Source organism: Manis javanica, chromosome 1 (genome assembly GCF_040802235.1).
Source record: "Manis javanica isolate MJ-LG chromosome 1, MJ_LKY, whole genome shotgun sequence".
NCBI lineage: Eukaryota > Metazoa > Chordata > Mammalia > Pholidota > Manidae > Manis > Manis javanica.
Genome location: NC_133156.1, coordinates 35893397 through 35910600, shown reverse-complemented (window position 1 = coordinate 35910600; position 17204 = coordinate 35893397). Strand labels below are relative to the sequence as shown.

The window sequence follows — 17204 nt, the reverse complement described above, 5'->3', positions numbered from 1 at the left end:
TCCACCCCTCGGGGCCACAGAGTTTTCAGAGACCAGAGCCTGTGCTCTGCCAGCGCCACCAGCATAGAGCCCACCTCTCCTTGCAGGGTCAGTACAATGAGGCCATCTCCTTTCTGCTGAGCTTCCAATGCACAGAAATCCTACGGGAGCAGCCTGACTTCAGACCTTCATTTATTATTCATTTATTTCCTTGTAATACCATTGCTGCTGCACCCGAAGGACACAGCTCTGGCACAGGCTTTCCGCCTGCAAGCTAACACTGATGCAGCCCAGCCACGGCAAATCCTGTCTGAGAGCATCCAATTATCGAGGGCCACACAAGCCCAGGATGCAAAGAGCCAACCCAGAGTCGAGATAGCCTTCTTCCCATTAACAATGCTCTTTAAATAGTCCAAGCATTCTCACATCAATTTTCCTTTAAAAAATCTTATTTTCATAACACACTTCTAAGGGATGGAGCTCAGGGTTTATTCTCTTCCTTTCACAGATAAGGAAACTGGGACTCAAAGTCCAAGGTCAGAGTGCTTGTAAGTGACAGAGCTGATGAGAACCCGGGAGACAAGTCCACAGCCCTCACTCTAACTGCTATACACTACTCTCCCTTTTAGATTCTCAAGATATTTTACAGAATTACTCTAATATACAGAACATACTTGTAAATTAATTTTTCTCCCCCAAAACAAATGAGCTTGAAAAATAGGACAAAAAGTATGAAAAGAAACTGAAGCTACTCCATACTTTATGAAACGAACCATATAGACACTACAGGTCCCAGCATTCCAGCCACTCAGCCCTCCTTTCTAGCCTTGAAGCAAGCCTTTTCTCTGCAGCCTCAAGGCCTCGGCACTTGCTGTTCCTTCTGTCCGGACACTTTTCTCCTGGCTTCTTCCTGGCCTTCAGGTCAGCTTGACCATCATATTGTCACAGAAACTTCCCCTAACCCCTCCCCTGACTCTCTTATATGTGCCTGTCTGTTTCCTTGCAGTACCATCATTACAGCCCTATTAATAAGTTTGCTTGTTTGCTTGTCTGTTTCTCTCACTAGAATGTAAGCTCCTTGAAGGCAGGGTATGCTTTTCCCACCAATGCACCCCAACTCCATAGAACTGCACCTTGCACATAGCTGGTACTTATTACTAAGTGTGCTGAATAAATAAATACATCTTATTTGCACCTGACGACTGTCAAAGCCCACATAGTATCTCATTTATAATAACCAAATTACATACAATAGCCATATAGCATTACAATAATCAAATAAATGTAGAAGGGCAGATAACAGCCTTCTGTTTTTATTAAGGATGAAAATGAACGGCCCAGAGAAATTAAGCAGCTTGCCTGAAGCCCCACTGCAATGAGAGATGGGGCTGGGCCTTGAACTCACCATGACTTGGCTTTCTAATACTGTCAAATTGTATAAAACTCTACTGAAAATACTTTTCCTTCTGTTTCTTCCCACTGCCTTGAAGATTCTCACAGATCACTGTGCTGTTTGCTGAGCCCCCTAGCTCCCCTCCCAAGAGGGCAGAGAGCTGCCCATGCCTACAGCCCTTTTTTCGGCTGACTTACCGCAAGGGAATGCGAATGAACAGGCTCTCTGGAGTGAAGCTAATCCACAACCTGAAGTACCCAGAATTCTATGCAGAAAAACTGATGGGCACAAAATCCTGGGTTTCTAGGATTCAGCAAAGGTAAGCATGCAAGTGTCAAAGGACTTATCTGTATCCCAGAGAGCTAAGAGGCAGAGGTATGCCAGCAACAGGGCTCCTGCCAATCCCATGACCTAGAAAACATGTGCACGACCTTGACACCAAGATGCTGCCCCACAGTGGCCTCATTCCTCCCAAGGAGGGGCTTCACTCTCATTCTAATATGCCCATGGAAAAAATAAAAACAAACAAACAAAAAAACCCAAAGATTAAATTGATCAAAACACAAGTCTTACAGCTAATACAAAGAAAGGGAAAGTCATCTCTCCTCCTCCCCATCATCCACACACTGGAAACGCTAAGGCTGTTCAATTTCAAAGTCATATAAACTGGTGGTTCCCTGACTTCTGAATTTGATGGGCTTGAAAACGTGCCCCCCGTGCCCCCAAAATCTCTAGGAAGGAGACATAGTGTGGTCAGTTTCGTATGATGTTCAGTAAGTACAATCAAAACAACCAAGAGGACATACTGTTACCATTTCATAAAAGATAGGACATAGAAGGGCAGATTTCATAAAATACAGAGTAAGAGTAGCAACTTAGATTAAGTTCAAAGTCACTAAACTTTGGTTTACTCCAGAAACAGCTAGAAAGCAGTGCAAAGGAGGCACACAGGAGGAAAGGATGCAGTGGGCGTGCACAGCTCCCCTGCCTTATTTGCTCAGAGGCATCCGGGAGCCCCAGCCAAGAGACCTTTGCAGGTCTGAGAAGCACATAATTGTGGGTTTGCTACCCATTATGTTTCTAGCCTCTTCACGTATAGAAAACAACTTCAAAGACTATAAGCCTGCACCTCAGCAAGCTACACAAATAAATCTAAGGTATGGATTTGGGGCCTTGAAAGTGCGCCAAGGAGCAGGGTCCCCTTATCTGTGTCCTCTGCTACAGAGTCTAGGAATTTTCTATTTAGTCCACTTAGGTCCACTGGTTGTTATCCTGATCCTCACATTCCCAAACAAATTCCTTGAGGACAGGAATCAATGTCTTATTTTAAACTCATAATTCCCCAAGCTATTTGGGACAATCTTGGGCACAGAGAAGCCCTCACTAGTGAATTAAAACAGGGCTGAGACAGGCATTTGGCTCTCTCAGCCCAAAGTGCCTCATCCGGGGCTGTTTCTGGGACACAAAGCTTTGTGTACACAGGATTACTGTATTTGAGCCCTGGAGAGGTTCACAAATAGTGAGGTTTTACCCCAACAGTCTAGTCACAAGAGGAGCAATCTGTCATTTGAATTTGGAAAGTCTAATAACATAAACACTGCCTTTCTTCCACTGGACTGTGGGTTCCTTGAGGGTAGACTCATGTTTGGCTCATCGCCACCTCCGTCAAATACGGCTGGGATGAAGAATGGCGGGAGTAGGGCTCCAGGGATGGTTGTGGAGCTAAACTAAGTTACTGCAAATTTCTGTTTCCTCAGTGTACTTAGGCAATCCTGGTCATTCGTTCACACATCATGCTTAACTGAGTGCTCTTTACAGGTCAGGCACTGTGCTAGAAAATATGCTTAAGATTCTCCTGGTCCCTGATCTCACAGAACTTATATGCTTAGGAGGAGAGAGAGATTTTAAATCCAAGAGTCATATAATCATATTGCTTTAATTGTAATAAATAACCTAAAGGAGAGATAGAGAATAATATATAATAAGGGGCCACTCTAGATGTGGTGGAGTGTAGTCACATTAAATCTCTCAACTCTGTTGGCAGTGATGATTTAGTACAAGGGACAGATATAAAGCCCAAGGGTTCATTAGGTGGTTGCAATACCACTATGTACAGATCACCAATACAGGAAAACTAAACACCTTCCTCCCCTAATTCTCTACTGCTTACCAAAGGAAATGGAAACAAAACCGACATAAATGCAATTAATCCCACAGAAGAAACAGTTACTAACAACCGTATCATAAAAAGCTTGAGGCCCAACTTCCATTTCTAGCAGTATGGTGACCTGGATACCCTGAGCAGACCACTAGATGAAACAATGTAAAAGGCAGACTTTAGCAACAACAGAAACAAAATCATACATTTTTAAATGCATCAATAAGCTTGCAAGAAAGTAAAAAATAATCAGAAACCAAAAACCACAGGAAAATAGAAACCCAAAGAACTGAAACTGGCTTTGGTCTGAAGGCTTTCACTGAACCAGGTTACACAAGTATAGATTTGCATATTCCCTGAGAGCACAGGACAGAGGACAAAGCCAGAGTCCACACAGTTAGGGTGCTTGACAGGAGTCGGCTCTACATCACCACTCACATATAACTGTGACTCCCTACACACTCAGCATAAGAATAAGCCCTCGAAATAAACCTCACCAGTGGATTGGCTCAAATTTTGGCAATGAGTAAAAGGAATGAAAGGGAACGTCTCTTGAGAATTTGTTACTGCAAACCAGCTCTCACACAGGTTTGTGGTCCATAATCAGAGTACCTGGAAGGTCTGAGAAAACTTCAAGCTGAGAATTTAGTGAAGTGATCCATAGGTGGCAGAACCGAATATCAATCTTTTCTGGAGGAACACACTTTATCCAGGCTTCAAAGAACTTACACAGAAAGAGTTCCAAGAAATATGAGTTCCTGGTAAAACAAACAGAAAACAATACAAATACACAAAACATGTAAAGAAATTCAGAAAAGCAGTGAAAAAAACATACAGTGAAATGAGACCCACAAAAAACTTTAATTACCAGACATAGGATGTGTTTAAGATGTTTTAATAAAAGGATAAAAGATATGAAAAAAATAACAAGAGACTATAAAAAACAACAAGTAGATTTGAAAAAGATGCAAGTACAACTTCTAGAACTAAAGTTATGGAGAGAAAAAGCATCAGCAGGTAAGTTAAACAGTAGCTAACTAGAGCTCGAATAGGTGACCAACTGGAAGACAAGTAATTATTCAGAATGCAACATTCAAAGCAAAAAGAAGGAAAAGGTTAAAAAGACATGGAAGATAGAGTAGAAAAGTCTAAAAACACCTAAAGGAAAGAGAAAATGGGGGGAAAGACTGAAGAGATACAGTTGAGATTTCCCGAACTGATGAAAGATGGTAAGATCCTGAAAGACTAATAGCAAACAACAACAAAAAATAAACATAAATACAAAAACCAGACAAAGACACTAAAAGGTAACTACAGACCAAGTCCCTCTTCAACAAAGAATACATATAAGAATGCTAAATAAAATCTTGGCAAATCAAATCCAACAATATATAAAAAAAATAATAAATCATGGCAAGTAGAGTTTATCCCAGGAATGCAAGATTAGTTTAGCATTAAAAATCAATCAGTGCAATCCACTACACTAAATTTAAAAAGCAAATAATTATCGCAACAAATACAGAAAAAGCTTTTGATAAACTCCAACATCTTTTCCTGATAAAAATTTTCAAGAGGAAGAGATTCTCAAGATGGCGGCATGAGTAGGGTGGTGGAAATCTCCTCCCAAAACCATATAGTTTGAAAATACAGAAAATACAACTATTGCTAAAAGAGTGAGCAGAAGATACAGTGTATGAGCCAGACTACATCTGCGAGAGCCCAGCATCTCATGGAAAAGGGTAAGATACAAAGCGGTGACCGAGCACTCCCCCCACCCCAGCTCACCGGTAGGAGGAAGGGAATCAGAGTGTGGAGGGAGTGGAAGCACAGGACTGATAAATAACCAGCCCTAGTGGTCTATCCCCAGAGCACAAACACACATTGCATGGTGCACTGGATATTGGAGGAGCAGAAAAGCAAGGACCAAGACCGAGACTCCGAATAGGTTCCCACAGCCAGCTGCCCGGGGACAAAAGAAAAGCAGGCACCTTAAAAGTCTTAAAGGGACAAGAGTTTAACAGGTGGACAAAATCATCCCACACTCAGTCCAGCAGGCTGGGAACTTTAAGGTACTTCAGGTGCCCTAACCCCTGGGTGGCAACACAGTTCCGAAGCCCCTCACGGCAATAAGCAGCCTGCAGTTCCTTCACCCACACCAGCACTGCAAGCAAACCGGCTGACTTGCGATTGCTGCGGAACAGCCAGGGAGCAGCCCCGCCTATAACAACCACACAGCTTAGCACAGAGGCATATCCCTGCATGCAGTTGACCGGCATAGACAGCAGAGACCAGAACAGAGCCCGGGAAGCATGAAGGGGCTCCGTTCTCCCAGCAGAACACACGCCACTCACCTGCAACCCCTGCCAGTGCCCTATGCCATTCCAAGGGCCACCCTGCCAAAGGCAGCTTAGGGGATTAACCCAGAGGCTCCGCCCTGCATGCAGATGACCAGCACAGACAGCGGAGAAGGGCACAGAGTCCAGGAAACACAAAGGGGCTCTGTTCCTGAGCAGAACACACACTGCTAACCTGTGACCCCCACCAGTGACCTAGGCCATCCAGAGGCCCACCCTGCCTATGACAGCTTAAGGGATTAGCCCAGAGGCTGCTTCCTGCATGCAGTTGACTGGCACAGACAGTGGAGACAGGCAAGGTGACCAGCAAGCAGGAAGGGACTACTTTGTTCTCCTACACTACTTGTTGGTAACCACTCCCATTGCCATGAAAAGGTAGAAGAACCTTGTTCAGTCCCAAATCCCTCAAACACCAGAAAGAGGGCTTCGTGAGACTGAAATCACCAATCTTCCTGGAAAAGAATTCAAAATTAAAGTAATAAGCATGCTGATGGAGTTACAGAGAAATACTCAAGAGCTAAGGGAAGAATTCAGGAGGGAGATAACAGAAATGAAACAAACAATGGAAGGATTTAAGGGGAGACTGGATGAGGTGGAAGGGACTGTTAATGGAATATAAATCAGAGAACAGGAATACAGAGAAGCTGAGGCATAGAGAGAGAAAAGGAGCCCTAGGAATGAAACAATATTAACAGAACTGTGTGACCAATATAAACAGAACAATATTCGTATTATAGGGGTACCAGAAGAAGAAGAGAGAGAAAAAGGGATAGAAAGGGTCTTTGAAGAACTAATTGCTGAAAACTTCACCAATCTGGGGAAGGAAATAGTCTCTCAGACCATGGAAGTCCACAGATCTCCCAAAACAAGGGACCCAAGGAAGACAACACCAAGACATAATAATTAAAATGGCAAAGATCAAGGATATGGACAGACTACTAAAAGATCAAAGATAAGGATAGAGTATTAAAAGAACCCAGAGAGAGAAAAAACATCACATACAAAGAAAAACACATCAGTGTATCATCAGATGTCTCAGCAGAAACCCTATAGCCCAGAAGGAATGGCATGATACATTCAATGCAATGAAACAGAAGGGACTCTTAACAAGAATACTGTATCCAACAAGAGTATCACTTAAATTTGAAGGAAAGATTAAACAATTCCCACATAACCAAAAGTTGAGGAAATTTACCTCCCACAAACAATCTCTAGAATGTATTTTAAAGGGACTACTCTAGATGGAAGTATGCCGGAGGCTAAATAGATGTCACCAGAGAAAATAAAACCACAGCAAAGAAAGTAAACCAACCAAATACCAACTAAAGGCAAAATAAAATAAGCTATCCACAAAATCAGTCAAGGGAAACACAAAGGGTACAGAATGAAACACCTAACTTATAAAGAGTGGAGGAGGAAGAAAAAGAAGGGAGAGAAATAAAGAATCATCAGACTGTGTTTATAAAAGCATAATAAGTGCATTAAGTTAGATTGTTAGATAGGAAAGAAGCTGCTCTTGAAGCTTTGGAAACCACAAATCCAAAGCCTGCAATGGCAATAAGTACATATCTATTGATAAACACCCTAAATGTAAATGGACTGAATGCACCAATCAGACACAGAGAAATAGAATGGATAAAAAAGCAAGACCCATCTATATGCTGCCTACAAAAGACTCACTTCAGAAGCAAAGACATTCACAGACCAAAAGTGAAGGGATGGAAAAAGATATTTCATGCAAAGAACAGGGAGAAATAAGCAGGTATTTCAGTACTTGTATCAGACAAAATAGACTTCAAAACAAAGAAAGTCACAAGAGACAGAGAAGGACATTACATAATGATAAAGGGGTCAAGCCAACAAGAGGATATAATCATTATAAATATCTATGCACCCAACACAGGAGCACTGACATATGTGAAACAAATACTAACACAATTAAAGGAGGAAATAGAATGCAATGCATTCATTTTAGAAGACTTCAACACACCACTCACTCCAAAGGACAGATCATCCAGACAGAAAATAAGTAAGGACACAGAGGCACTGAACAACACAGTAGAACAGATGGACTGAACAGACATCTACAGAACTCTACACCCAAAAGAAGCAGGATACGCATTCTTCTCAAGTGCACATGGAAAATTTTCCAGAATAGACCATATACTAGGCCACAAAAAGAGCCTCAGTAAATGAAAAAAGACTGATATTTTACCAACCAACTTCTCAGATCACAAAGGTATAAAACTAGAAAAAAAACTGTGCAAAGAAAAAGGCTCACAAACACATGGAGGCTTAACAACATGCTCCTAAATAATCAATGGATCAATGATCAAATTAAAACAGAGATCAAGCAACATATGGAGACAAATGAAACAACAGCACAATGCCCAAACTTTTGTGGGATGCAGTAAACACAGTTCTAGGAAGAATGTCTATAGAAATCCAGGCATATTTAAAGAAGGAAGTACAATCCCAAATGAATAGTCTAAATTCACAATTATTGAGATTGGAAATAGAACAAATGAGACCCAAAGTCAGCAGAAAGAGGGACAGCAGAAGGAGGGACATAATAAAGATCAGAGAAGAAATAAACAAAATTGAGAAGAATAAAACAATAGAAAAAATTAATGAAACCAAGAGCTGGTTCTTTGAGTAAATAAGCAAAATAGATAAACCCCCAGTCAGATTTATCAAGAAAAAAATAAAGTCTACACACGTAAACAGAATCAGAAATGAGAATGGAAAAATCAAGACTGACACCACAGAAATACAAAAAGCTATTAGAGAATACTATGAAACCAATATGCTAACAAACTGGATAACATAGAAGAAATGGAAAACTTTCCAGATAAAAACAACCACCCAAGGAAGAAAGAGAAAATCTAAACAGACCAATTGCCAGCAATAAAATTGAATTGGTAATCAAAAAACTACCTAAGAACAAAACCCCCGGACCGGGTGGATTCATCGCTGAATTTTATCAGGCATTTAGAGATGACATAATATCCATTCTCCTTAAGATTTTCCAAACAGTAGAAGAGGAGACAATACTTCCAAACTCATTCTATGAAGCCAGTACCACTCTAATACCAAAACCAGGCAAAAGACACCACAAAAAAAAAAAGAAAACTGCAGACCAATATCCCTGATAAACATAGATGCACAAATATTGAACAAAATATTAGCAGACTGAATTCAAAAATACATCAAGAGGATCATACACCATGATCAAGTGGGATTCATCCCAGGGATGAAAGGATGGTACAACATTCGGAAATCCATCAACATCATCCACCACATCAACAAAAACAAGGACAAAAACCACATGATCATCTCCATAGATGCTGAAAAAGCACTCAACAAAATTCAACATCCACTCATGACAAAAACTCTCAACAAAATGGGTGTACAGGGCAAGTACCTCATAGTACTGGAGGTCCTAGTAATGGCAATCAAACAATACAAAGAAATAAAAGGCATCCAAATTGGTAAGGAAGAAGTCAAATGGTCACTGTTTACAGATGATGAGATACTGTACATAAAGAACCAGAAAGAAGCCATGCCAAAACTACTATATCTAATAATTGAATTCAGCAAAGTTGCAGGATACAAAATTAATACCTATATACTAATTCCTATATACTAATGTTGGATTCCTATATACTAATGATGAACTAACAGAAAGACGAATCAGGAAACAATTCCATTCACAATTGCATCAAAACTAATAAAATACCTAGGAATAAACCTAACCAAGGAAGTGAAAGACCTATACCCTGAAAACTATAAGACACTCTTAAGAGAAATTAAAGAGGACACTAACAAATGGAAACTCATCCCATGCTCCTGGCTAGGAAGAATTAATACAATCAAAAAGGCCATCCTGCCTAAAGCAATCTGTAGATTCAATGCAATCCCTATCAAATTACCAACAACATTCTTCAATGCACTGGAACAGATAGTTCTAAAATTCATATGGAACCACAAAAGACCCCAAAAAGCCAAAGCACTCCTGAGAAGGAAGAATGAAGTGGGGGGGGGATCTTGCTCCCCAACTTCAAGTTCTACTACAAAGCCACAGTAATCAAGACAATTTGGTACTGGCACAAGAACAGAGGCATGGACGAGTGGAACAGAATAGAGAGTCTAGATATTAACCAAAACATATATGGTCTAGTAATATATGATAAAGGAGCCATGGACATACAATGGGGAACTGACAGTCTCTTCAACAGTTGCTGTTGGTAAAACTGGACAGCCACATGTAAGAGAATGAAACTGGATCATTGTCTAACCCCATACACAAACATAAATTCGAAATGGATCAAAGACCTGAATGTAAGTCATGAAACCATAAAACTCTTGGACAAAAATATAGGCAAAAATCTCTTAGACATAAACATGAGTGACTTCTTCATGAACATATCTCTCCCCAGGCAAGGGGCACAAAAGCAAAAATGAACAAGTGGGACTATATCAAGCTGAAAAGGACACCATCAATAGAACAAAAAGGCATCCTACAGCATGGGAGAATATATTCATAAATGACAGATCCGATAAAGGCTTGACATCCAAAATATATAAAGAGCTCACACACTTCAACAAACAAAAAACAAACAATCCAATTAAAAAATGGGCAGAGGAGCTGTACAGACAGTTCTCCAAAGAAGAAACTCAGATTGCCAACAGACACATGAAAAGATGCTCCACATCACTAGTCATCAGAGAAATGCAAATTAAAACCACAATGAGATATCCTCTCACACCAGTAAGGACTGTCACCATTCAAAAGACAAACAACAACAAATGTTGGCATTGGTGTGGAGAAAGGGGAAACCTCCTACACTGCTGGTGGGAATGTAAATTAGTTCAACCATTGTGTAAGCAGTATGGAGGTTCCTCAAAATGCTCAAAATAGAAATACCATTTGACCCAGGAATTCCACTTCAAGGAATTTACCCTAAGAATATAGCAGCCCATTTTGAAAAAGATAGATGCATCCTTATGTTTATCACAGCACTATTTACAATAGCCAAGAAATGGAAGCAACCTAAGTGTCCATCAGTAGATGAATAGATAAAGAAGATGTGGTACATATACACAGTGGAATATTATTCAGCCATAAGAAGAAAACAAATCCTACCATTTGCAACAACATGGATGGAGCTAGAGGGTATTATGCTCAGTGAAATAAGCCAGGCGGAGAAAGACAAGTACCAAATGATTTCACTCATATGTGCAGTATAAGAACAAAGGAAAACTGAAGGAACAAAACAGCAGCAGAATCACAGAACCCAAGAATGGACTAACGGTTACCAAAGGGAAAGGGACTGGGGAGGATGTGTGGGAAGGGAGGGATAAGGGAGGGTGGGGTGAAGAAAGGGGCCATTAAGATTAGCATGTATAATGTGGGGGGAGGCACAGGAGGGCTGTGTAACACAGAGACAAGTAGTGAGTCTACAGCGTCTTACTACTCTGATGGACAGTGACTGTAAGGGGGTTTGCTGGGGGGATTTGGTGAAGGGGGGAGTCTAGTAAACATAATGTTCTTCATGTAATTGTAGATTAATGATGACAAAATAAAGAAAAAGTAAAATTAAAAAATTAAAAAATAAGAAATAAAACACAAAAGAAGTAACCAAAACTGTATTTGTAGAGGACATGATTGTGTATGTAGAAAATCTTATGGAATCTATAGAAAAATTACTAGAATTAGTAAGTGTATCAAGATTACAGGAGACAAGATCAACATTCAAAAAAATTACTGTATTTCAATGTATTAACAATGACAATGAGAAACTGAAATTTTAAAAATACCATTTACAAGAGCATCAAAAATTATGCAATCCTTTGGATAAATATGGAAAAGATGTAAAGATTGCAAACTACGAAACAGTGTGAAGATAAATAAAAAACTAAATCAATGAAAATACACAATGTTCATGTGTCATAAGGCCCAACATTGATAAGATATCCATTTCTCCACAGCTGATCTATGGATTCAGTGTAATCCAAATAAAAATCCTAGCAGGCTTTTTTATAGAAACTTACATATGGAAATACAAAGCACCTAGAATAGCCAAAACAACTTTGGAAGAACAAAATTGGATAATTAACACCTGATTTTAAGACATATTATACAGTGACAGTAATAAAGACAATGTGGTACTTGGCATAAAGAAAAACAAATAGCTCAATGAATCACGATAGAGGGTACAGATATAGACCCACACATATATGGGCAATGGGTTTTTGACAAAGGGGCAAAGGCCATTAAGTGGAGCAATGACAGTCCACTCCACTAATGATAACAGAACAATTAGGCATCAAGAGGCCAGAATCCAAATGTTACATTAGATACAAAAATTAATTCAAAGTGGATCAGAGCTCTAAATGTAAAACTTAAAATTATAAAACTTCTAGAAGGACACATAAGAAAAAACAAACAAAACTTGTGACTTCGGATTAGGTAAAGATTTCTTATCTATGACACCCAAAGCGTGATCCATAAAAGAACAAATTGGCAGAGCAAACGGAATTAAAAATTTTAAGTTTCTGCTCTTCAGAAGATATGGTTAAAAAAGAATAAAGACAAGCCGCAGATTGGAGTAAATATGGTAAAGGATGTACCTTATAAAGGACTCATATCCAAAAATATAAAGAACTCTCAAAATTCAATAATGAGAAACCAAATAACGCAGTTTTTAAAGAGTAGGCAAAAAAATACTAATAAACATCACATAGAAGATAGACTGAGGGAAGATAGGCAATGAAAAGATGCTCAACATCACTGGTCATCACAGAAACACAAATTAAATCCACTGGCTAAAATTGAAAAGGCTGATCATATTAAGTGTTGGTGAGGATGTGGAGGAACTCTTATACTCTGATGTTGGGAACATAAAAACGACACTACCACATTTTTTTCTTTTACAAACTTTTTTTTTTAATTTATTATTTTATTTTGTTATCAATAATATACAATCACATGAGCAACATTGTGGTTACTAGTTGCCCCCATTATCAAGTCCCCACCCATACCCCATTACAGTCACTGTCCATTAGCATAGTAAGATCCTACAAAGGATTAACTTGTACTCTTTGTGCTATACTGCCTTCTCTGGGCTCCCCCATAGATTATGTGTGGTAACCATAATGCCCCTTATTCCCCTTATCCCTCCCTTCCTACCCATTCCACCCAGCCCCTTTCCCTTTGGAAATTGTTAGTCCATTCTTGGGTTCTGTGAGTCTGCTGCTATTTTGTTCCATCAGTTTTTGCTTTGTTCTTATACTCCACAGATAAGTGAAAACATTTGATACTTGTCTTCTTCACCTGGCTTATTTCACTGAGCATAATACTCTCTAGCTCCATCCAGGTTGTTGTAATTGGTAGGATCTGTTTTCTTCTTATGGCAGAATAATATTCCATTGTGTATATGTACCACATCTACTCCCCCTCATTCATCTACTGATGGACACTTAGGTCACTTCCATTTCTTGGCTATTGTAAATAGTACTGCAATAAACATAAGGCTGCATATGTCTTTTTGAGTCTGGGATCATGCATTCTTAGGGTAAATTCTTAAGAGTGGAATTCCTGGGTCAAATGGTATTACCATTTTGAGCTTTTTGAGGAACCTCCATACTGCTTTCCATAATGGTTGAACTAATTAACATTCCCAACAGCAGTGCAGGAGGGTTCCCCTTTCTACCCTTGCCAACATTTGTTGTTGTTTGTCTTTTGGATGGTGGACATCCTAACTGGTCTGAGGTGATAATGCGTTGTGGTTTTAATTTGCATTCCTCTGATGATTAACGATGTGGAGAATCTTTTCATGTGCCTGTGGCCACCTGAATTTCTTCTTTGGAGAAGTGTCTGTACAGCTCCTCTGCCCATTTTTTAATCGGATTATTTGCTTTTTGTTTGCTGAGGCACATGAACTCTTTATATATTTTGGATGTCAACCCCTTATTGGATGTTATTTATGAATATATTCTCCCATACTGTAGGATGCCTTTTTGTTCTACTAATAGTGTCCTTTGCTGTACAGAAGCTTTTTACTTTGATATAGTGCCACTTGTTTCCCTTTCCACTGGGGATATGTTCAAGAAACAGGTGCTCATGTTTATATTCAAGAGAGTTTTGCCTGTTTTCTCTAAAGGTTTAATGGTTTCATGACTTACATTCAGGTCTTTGATTCATTTTGAGTTTATTTTTGTGTATTGGGATAGTAATTCAGTTTCATTATCTTACATGTAGCTATCCAGTTTTGCCAACACCAGCTGTTGAAGAGGCTGTCATTACCCCACTGTATATCCATGGCTCCTTTATCGTATATTAATTGACCATATATGCTTGGGTTAATATCTGGACTCTCCATTCTGTTCCACTGGTCTAATGGGTCTGTTCTTATGCTAGTACCAAATGGTCTTGAACTATGGGTTTGTAGTAGAGCTTGACGTTGGGAAGTGAGATCCCACTGCTTTATTCTTCCTGCTCAGGATTGCTTTGGCTATTTTGGATCTTTTGTGGTTCCATATGAATTTTTTTATATCATTAATCTACAATTACATGAAGAACACTATGTTTACTAGACTCCCCCCTTCACCAAGTCCCCCCCACATACACCTTCACAGTCACTGCCCATCAGCATAGTAAGATGCTGTCTACGTGTCTTCTCTGTGTTGCACAGCCCTCCCTGTGCCCCCTCAAACTATACATGCTAATCATAATGCTCCCTTTCTTTTTCCCCACCCTTATACCTCCCTTCCCATGCATCCTCCCCAGTCCCTTTCACTTTGGTAACTATTAGTCCATTCTTGGGTTCTGTGACTCTGCTGCTGTTTTGTTCCTTCAGTTTTCCTTTGTTCTTATACTCCACATATGAGTGAAATCATTTGGTACTTGTTTTCTCTGCCTGGCTTATTTCACTGAGCATAATACCCTCTAGCTCTATCCACATTGCTGCAAATGGTAGGATTTGTTTTCTTCTTATGGCTGAATAATATTCCACTGTGTATATGTACCACATCTTCTTTATCCATTCATCTGCTGATGGACATTTAGGTTGCTTCCATTTCTTGGCTATTGTAAATAGTGCAATGATAAACATAGGGGTGCATCTGTCTTTTTCAAACTGGAGTGCTGCTTTCTTAGGGTACATTCCTAGAAGTGGAATTCCTGGGTCAAATGGTATTTCTATTTTGAGCATTTTGAGGAACCTCCATACTGCTTTCCACAATGGTTGAACTTATTTACATTCCCACCAGCAGTGTAGGAGAGTTCCCAATTCTCCACAACCTCGCCAACATTTGTTGTTGTTTGTCTTTTCGATGATGGTGATCCTTACTGGTGTGAGGTGATATCGCATTGTGGTTTTAATTTGCATTTCTCTGATGACAAACGATGTGGAGCATCTTTTCATGTGTCTGTTGGCCATCTGAATTTCTTCTTTAGAGAACTGTCTATTCAGCTCCTCTGCCCATTTTTAAATTGGATTATTTGCTTTTTGCTTGTTGAGGTGTGTGAGCTCTTTATATATTTTGGATGTTAAGCCTTTATTGGATCTGTCATTTATGAACATATTCTCCCATACTGTAGGATACCTTTTTGTTCTATTGATGGTGTCATTTGCTGTACAGAAGCTTTTTAGCTTGATATAGTCCTACTTGTTCATTTTTGCTATTGTTTCCCTTGCCCGGAGAAATATGTTCATGAAGAAGTCACTCATGTTTATGTCCATGAGATTTTTGCCTATATTTTTTTCTAAGAGTTTTCTGGTTTCATGACTTACATTCAGGTCTTTGATCCATTTCAAATTTATTTTTGTGTATGGGGTTAGACAGTGATCCAGTTTCATTCTCTTACATGTAGCTGTCCAGTTTTGACAGCACCATCTGTTGAAGAGACTGTCAGTTCCCCATTGTATGTCCATGGCTCCTTAATCTTATATTAATTGGACATATATGTTTAGGTAAATGTCTGGAGTCTATTCTGTTACACTGGTCTGTGGCTCTGTTCTTGTGCCAGTACCAAATTGTCTTGATTACTGTGGCTTTGTAGTAGAGCTTGAAGTTGGGGAGTGAGATCCCCAACAACTTTATTCTTCCTTCTCAGGATTGCTTTGGCTATTCGGGGTCTTTGGTGGGTCCATATGAATTTTTGAACTATTTGTTCCAGTTCACTGAAGAATGCTCTTGGTAATTTGATACGGATTGCATTGAATCTGTATATTGCTTTGGGAAGGATGGCCATTTTGATGATATTAATTCTTCCTAGCCAGGAGCATGGGATGAGTTTCCATATGTTAGTGTCCTCTTTAATTTCTCTTAAGAGTGTCTTGTAGTTTTCAGGGTATAGGTCTTTCACTTTCTTGGTTAGGTTTATTCCTAGGTATTTTATTCTTTTTCATGCTACTGTGAATGGAATTGTTTTCCTGATTTCTCTTTCTATTAGTTCATTGTTAGTGTATAGGAAAGCCACAGATTTCTGTGTGTTAATTTTGTATCCTGAAACTTTGCTTAATTCTGATATTAGTTCTAGTAGTTTTGGAGTGGAGTCTTTAGGGTTTTTTATGTACAATATCATGTCATCTGCAAATAGTGACAGTTTGCCTTCTTCTTTACCAATCTGGATTCCTTGTACTTCTTTGTTTTGTCTAATTGCCGTGGCTAGGACCTCCAGTACTATGTTGAATAACAGTGGGGAGAGTGGGCATCCCTGTATTATTCCTGATCTCAGAGGAAAAGGTTTCAGCCTCTCACTGTTCAGTATGATGTTAGCTGTGGGTTTATCATATATGGCCTTTATTATGTTGATGTACTTGCCCTCTATGCCCATTTTCTTGAGAGTTTTTATCATGGATGGATGGTGAATTTTGTCGAATGCTTTTTCCTCATCTATGGAGATGATCATGTGGTTTTTTTACCTCGTTTCATTGATGTGGTGGATGATGTTGATGGATTTTCGAGTGTTGTACCATCCTTGCATCCCTGGGATGATTCGCACTTGGTCATGGTGTATGATCCTCTTGATGTATTTTTGAATTCGGTTTGCTAATATTTTGTTGAGTATTTTTGCATCTACGTTCATCAGGGATATTGGTCTGTAGTTTTCTCTTTTGGTTGCCTGCTTTGGGTATTAGGGTGATGTTGGCTTCATAGAATGAGTTTGGGAGTATTCCCTCCTCTTCTATTTTTTGGAAAACTTTAAGAAGAATGGGTGTTATGTCTTCTCTGTATGTTTGATAAAATTCTGAGGTAAATCCATCTGGCCTGAGGGTTTTGTTCTTGGGTACTTTTTTGATTACCAATTCAA

The 17204-nt window shown here is 39.5% G+C and overlaps 1 protein-coding gene across 5 annotated transcripts in view; it reads right to left on the bottom strand.

Moving 5' to 3' along the window:
• Positions 1-17204, bottom strand: part of GALNT10 (polypeptide N-acetylgalactosaminyltransferase 10) — a 263067-nt gene that overhangs the window by 206371 nt on the left and 39492 nt on the right. For 3 of the 5 annotated variants that reach the window (XM_037025114.2, XM_073231198.1, XM_037025112.2), the window contains exon 2: positions 4260-4288. The exons of the other annotated variants lie outside the window; for them this stretch is intronic. In XM_037025114.2, the coding sequence (XP_036881009.2) occupies positions 4260-4288 (29 nt within the window). The remainder of the gene's footprint in view (positions 1-4259; positions 4289-17204) is intronic. 5 annotated transcript variants of the gene reach the window in all.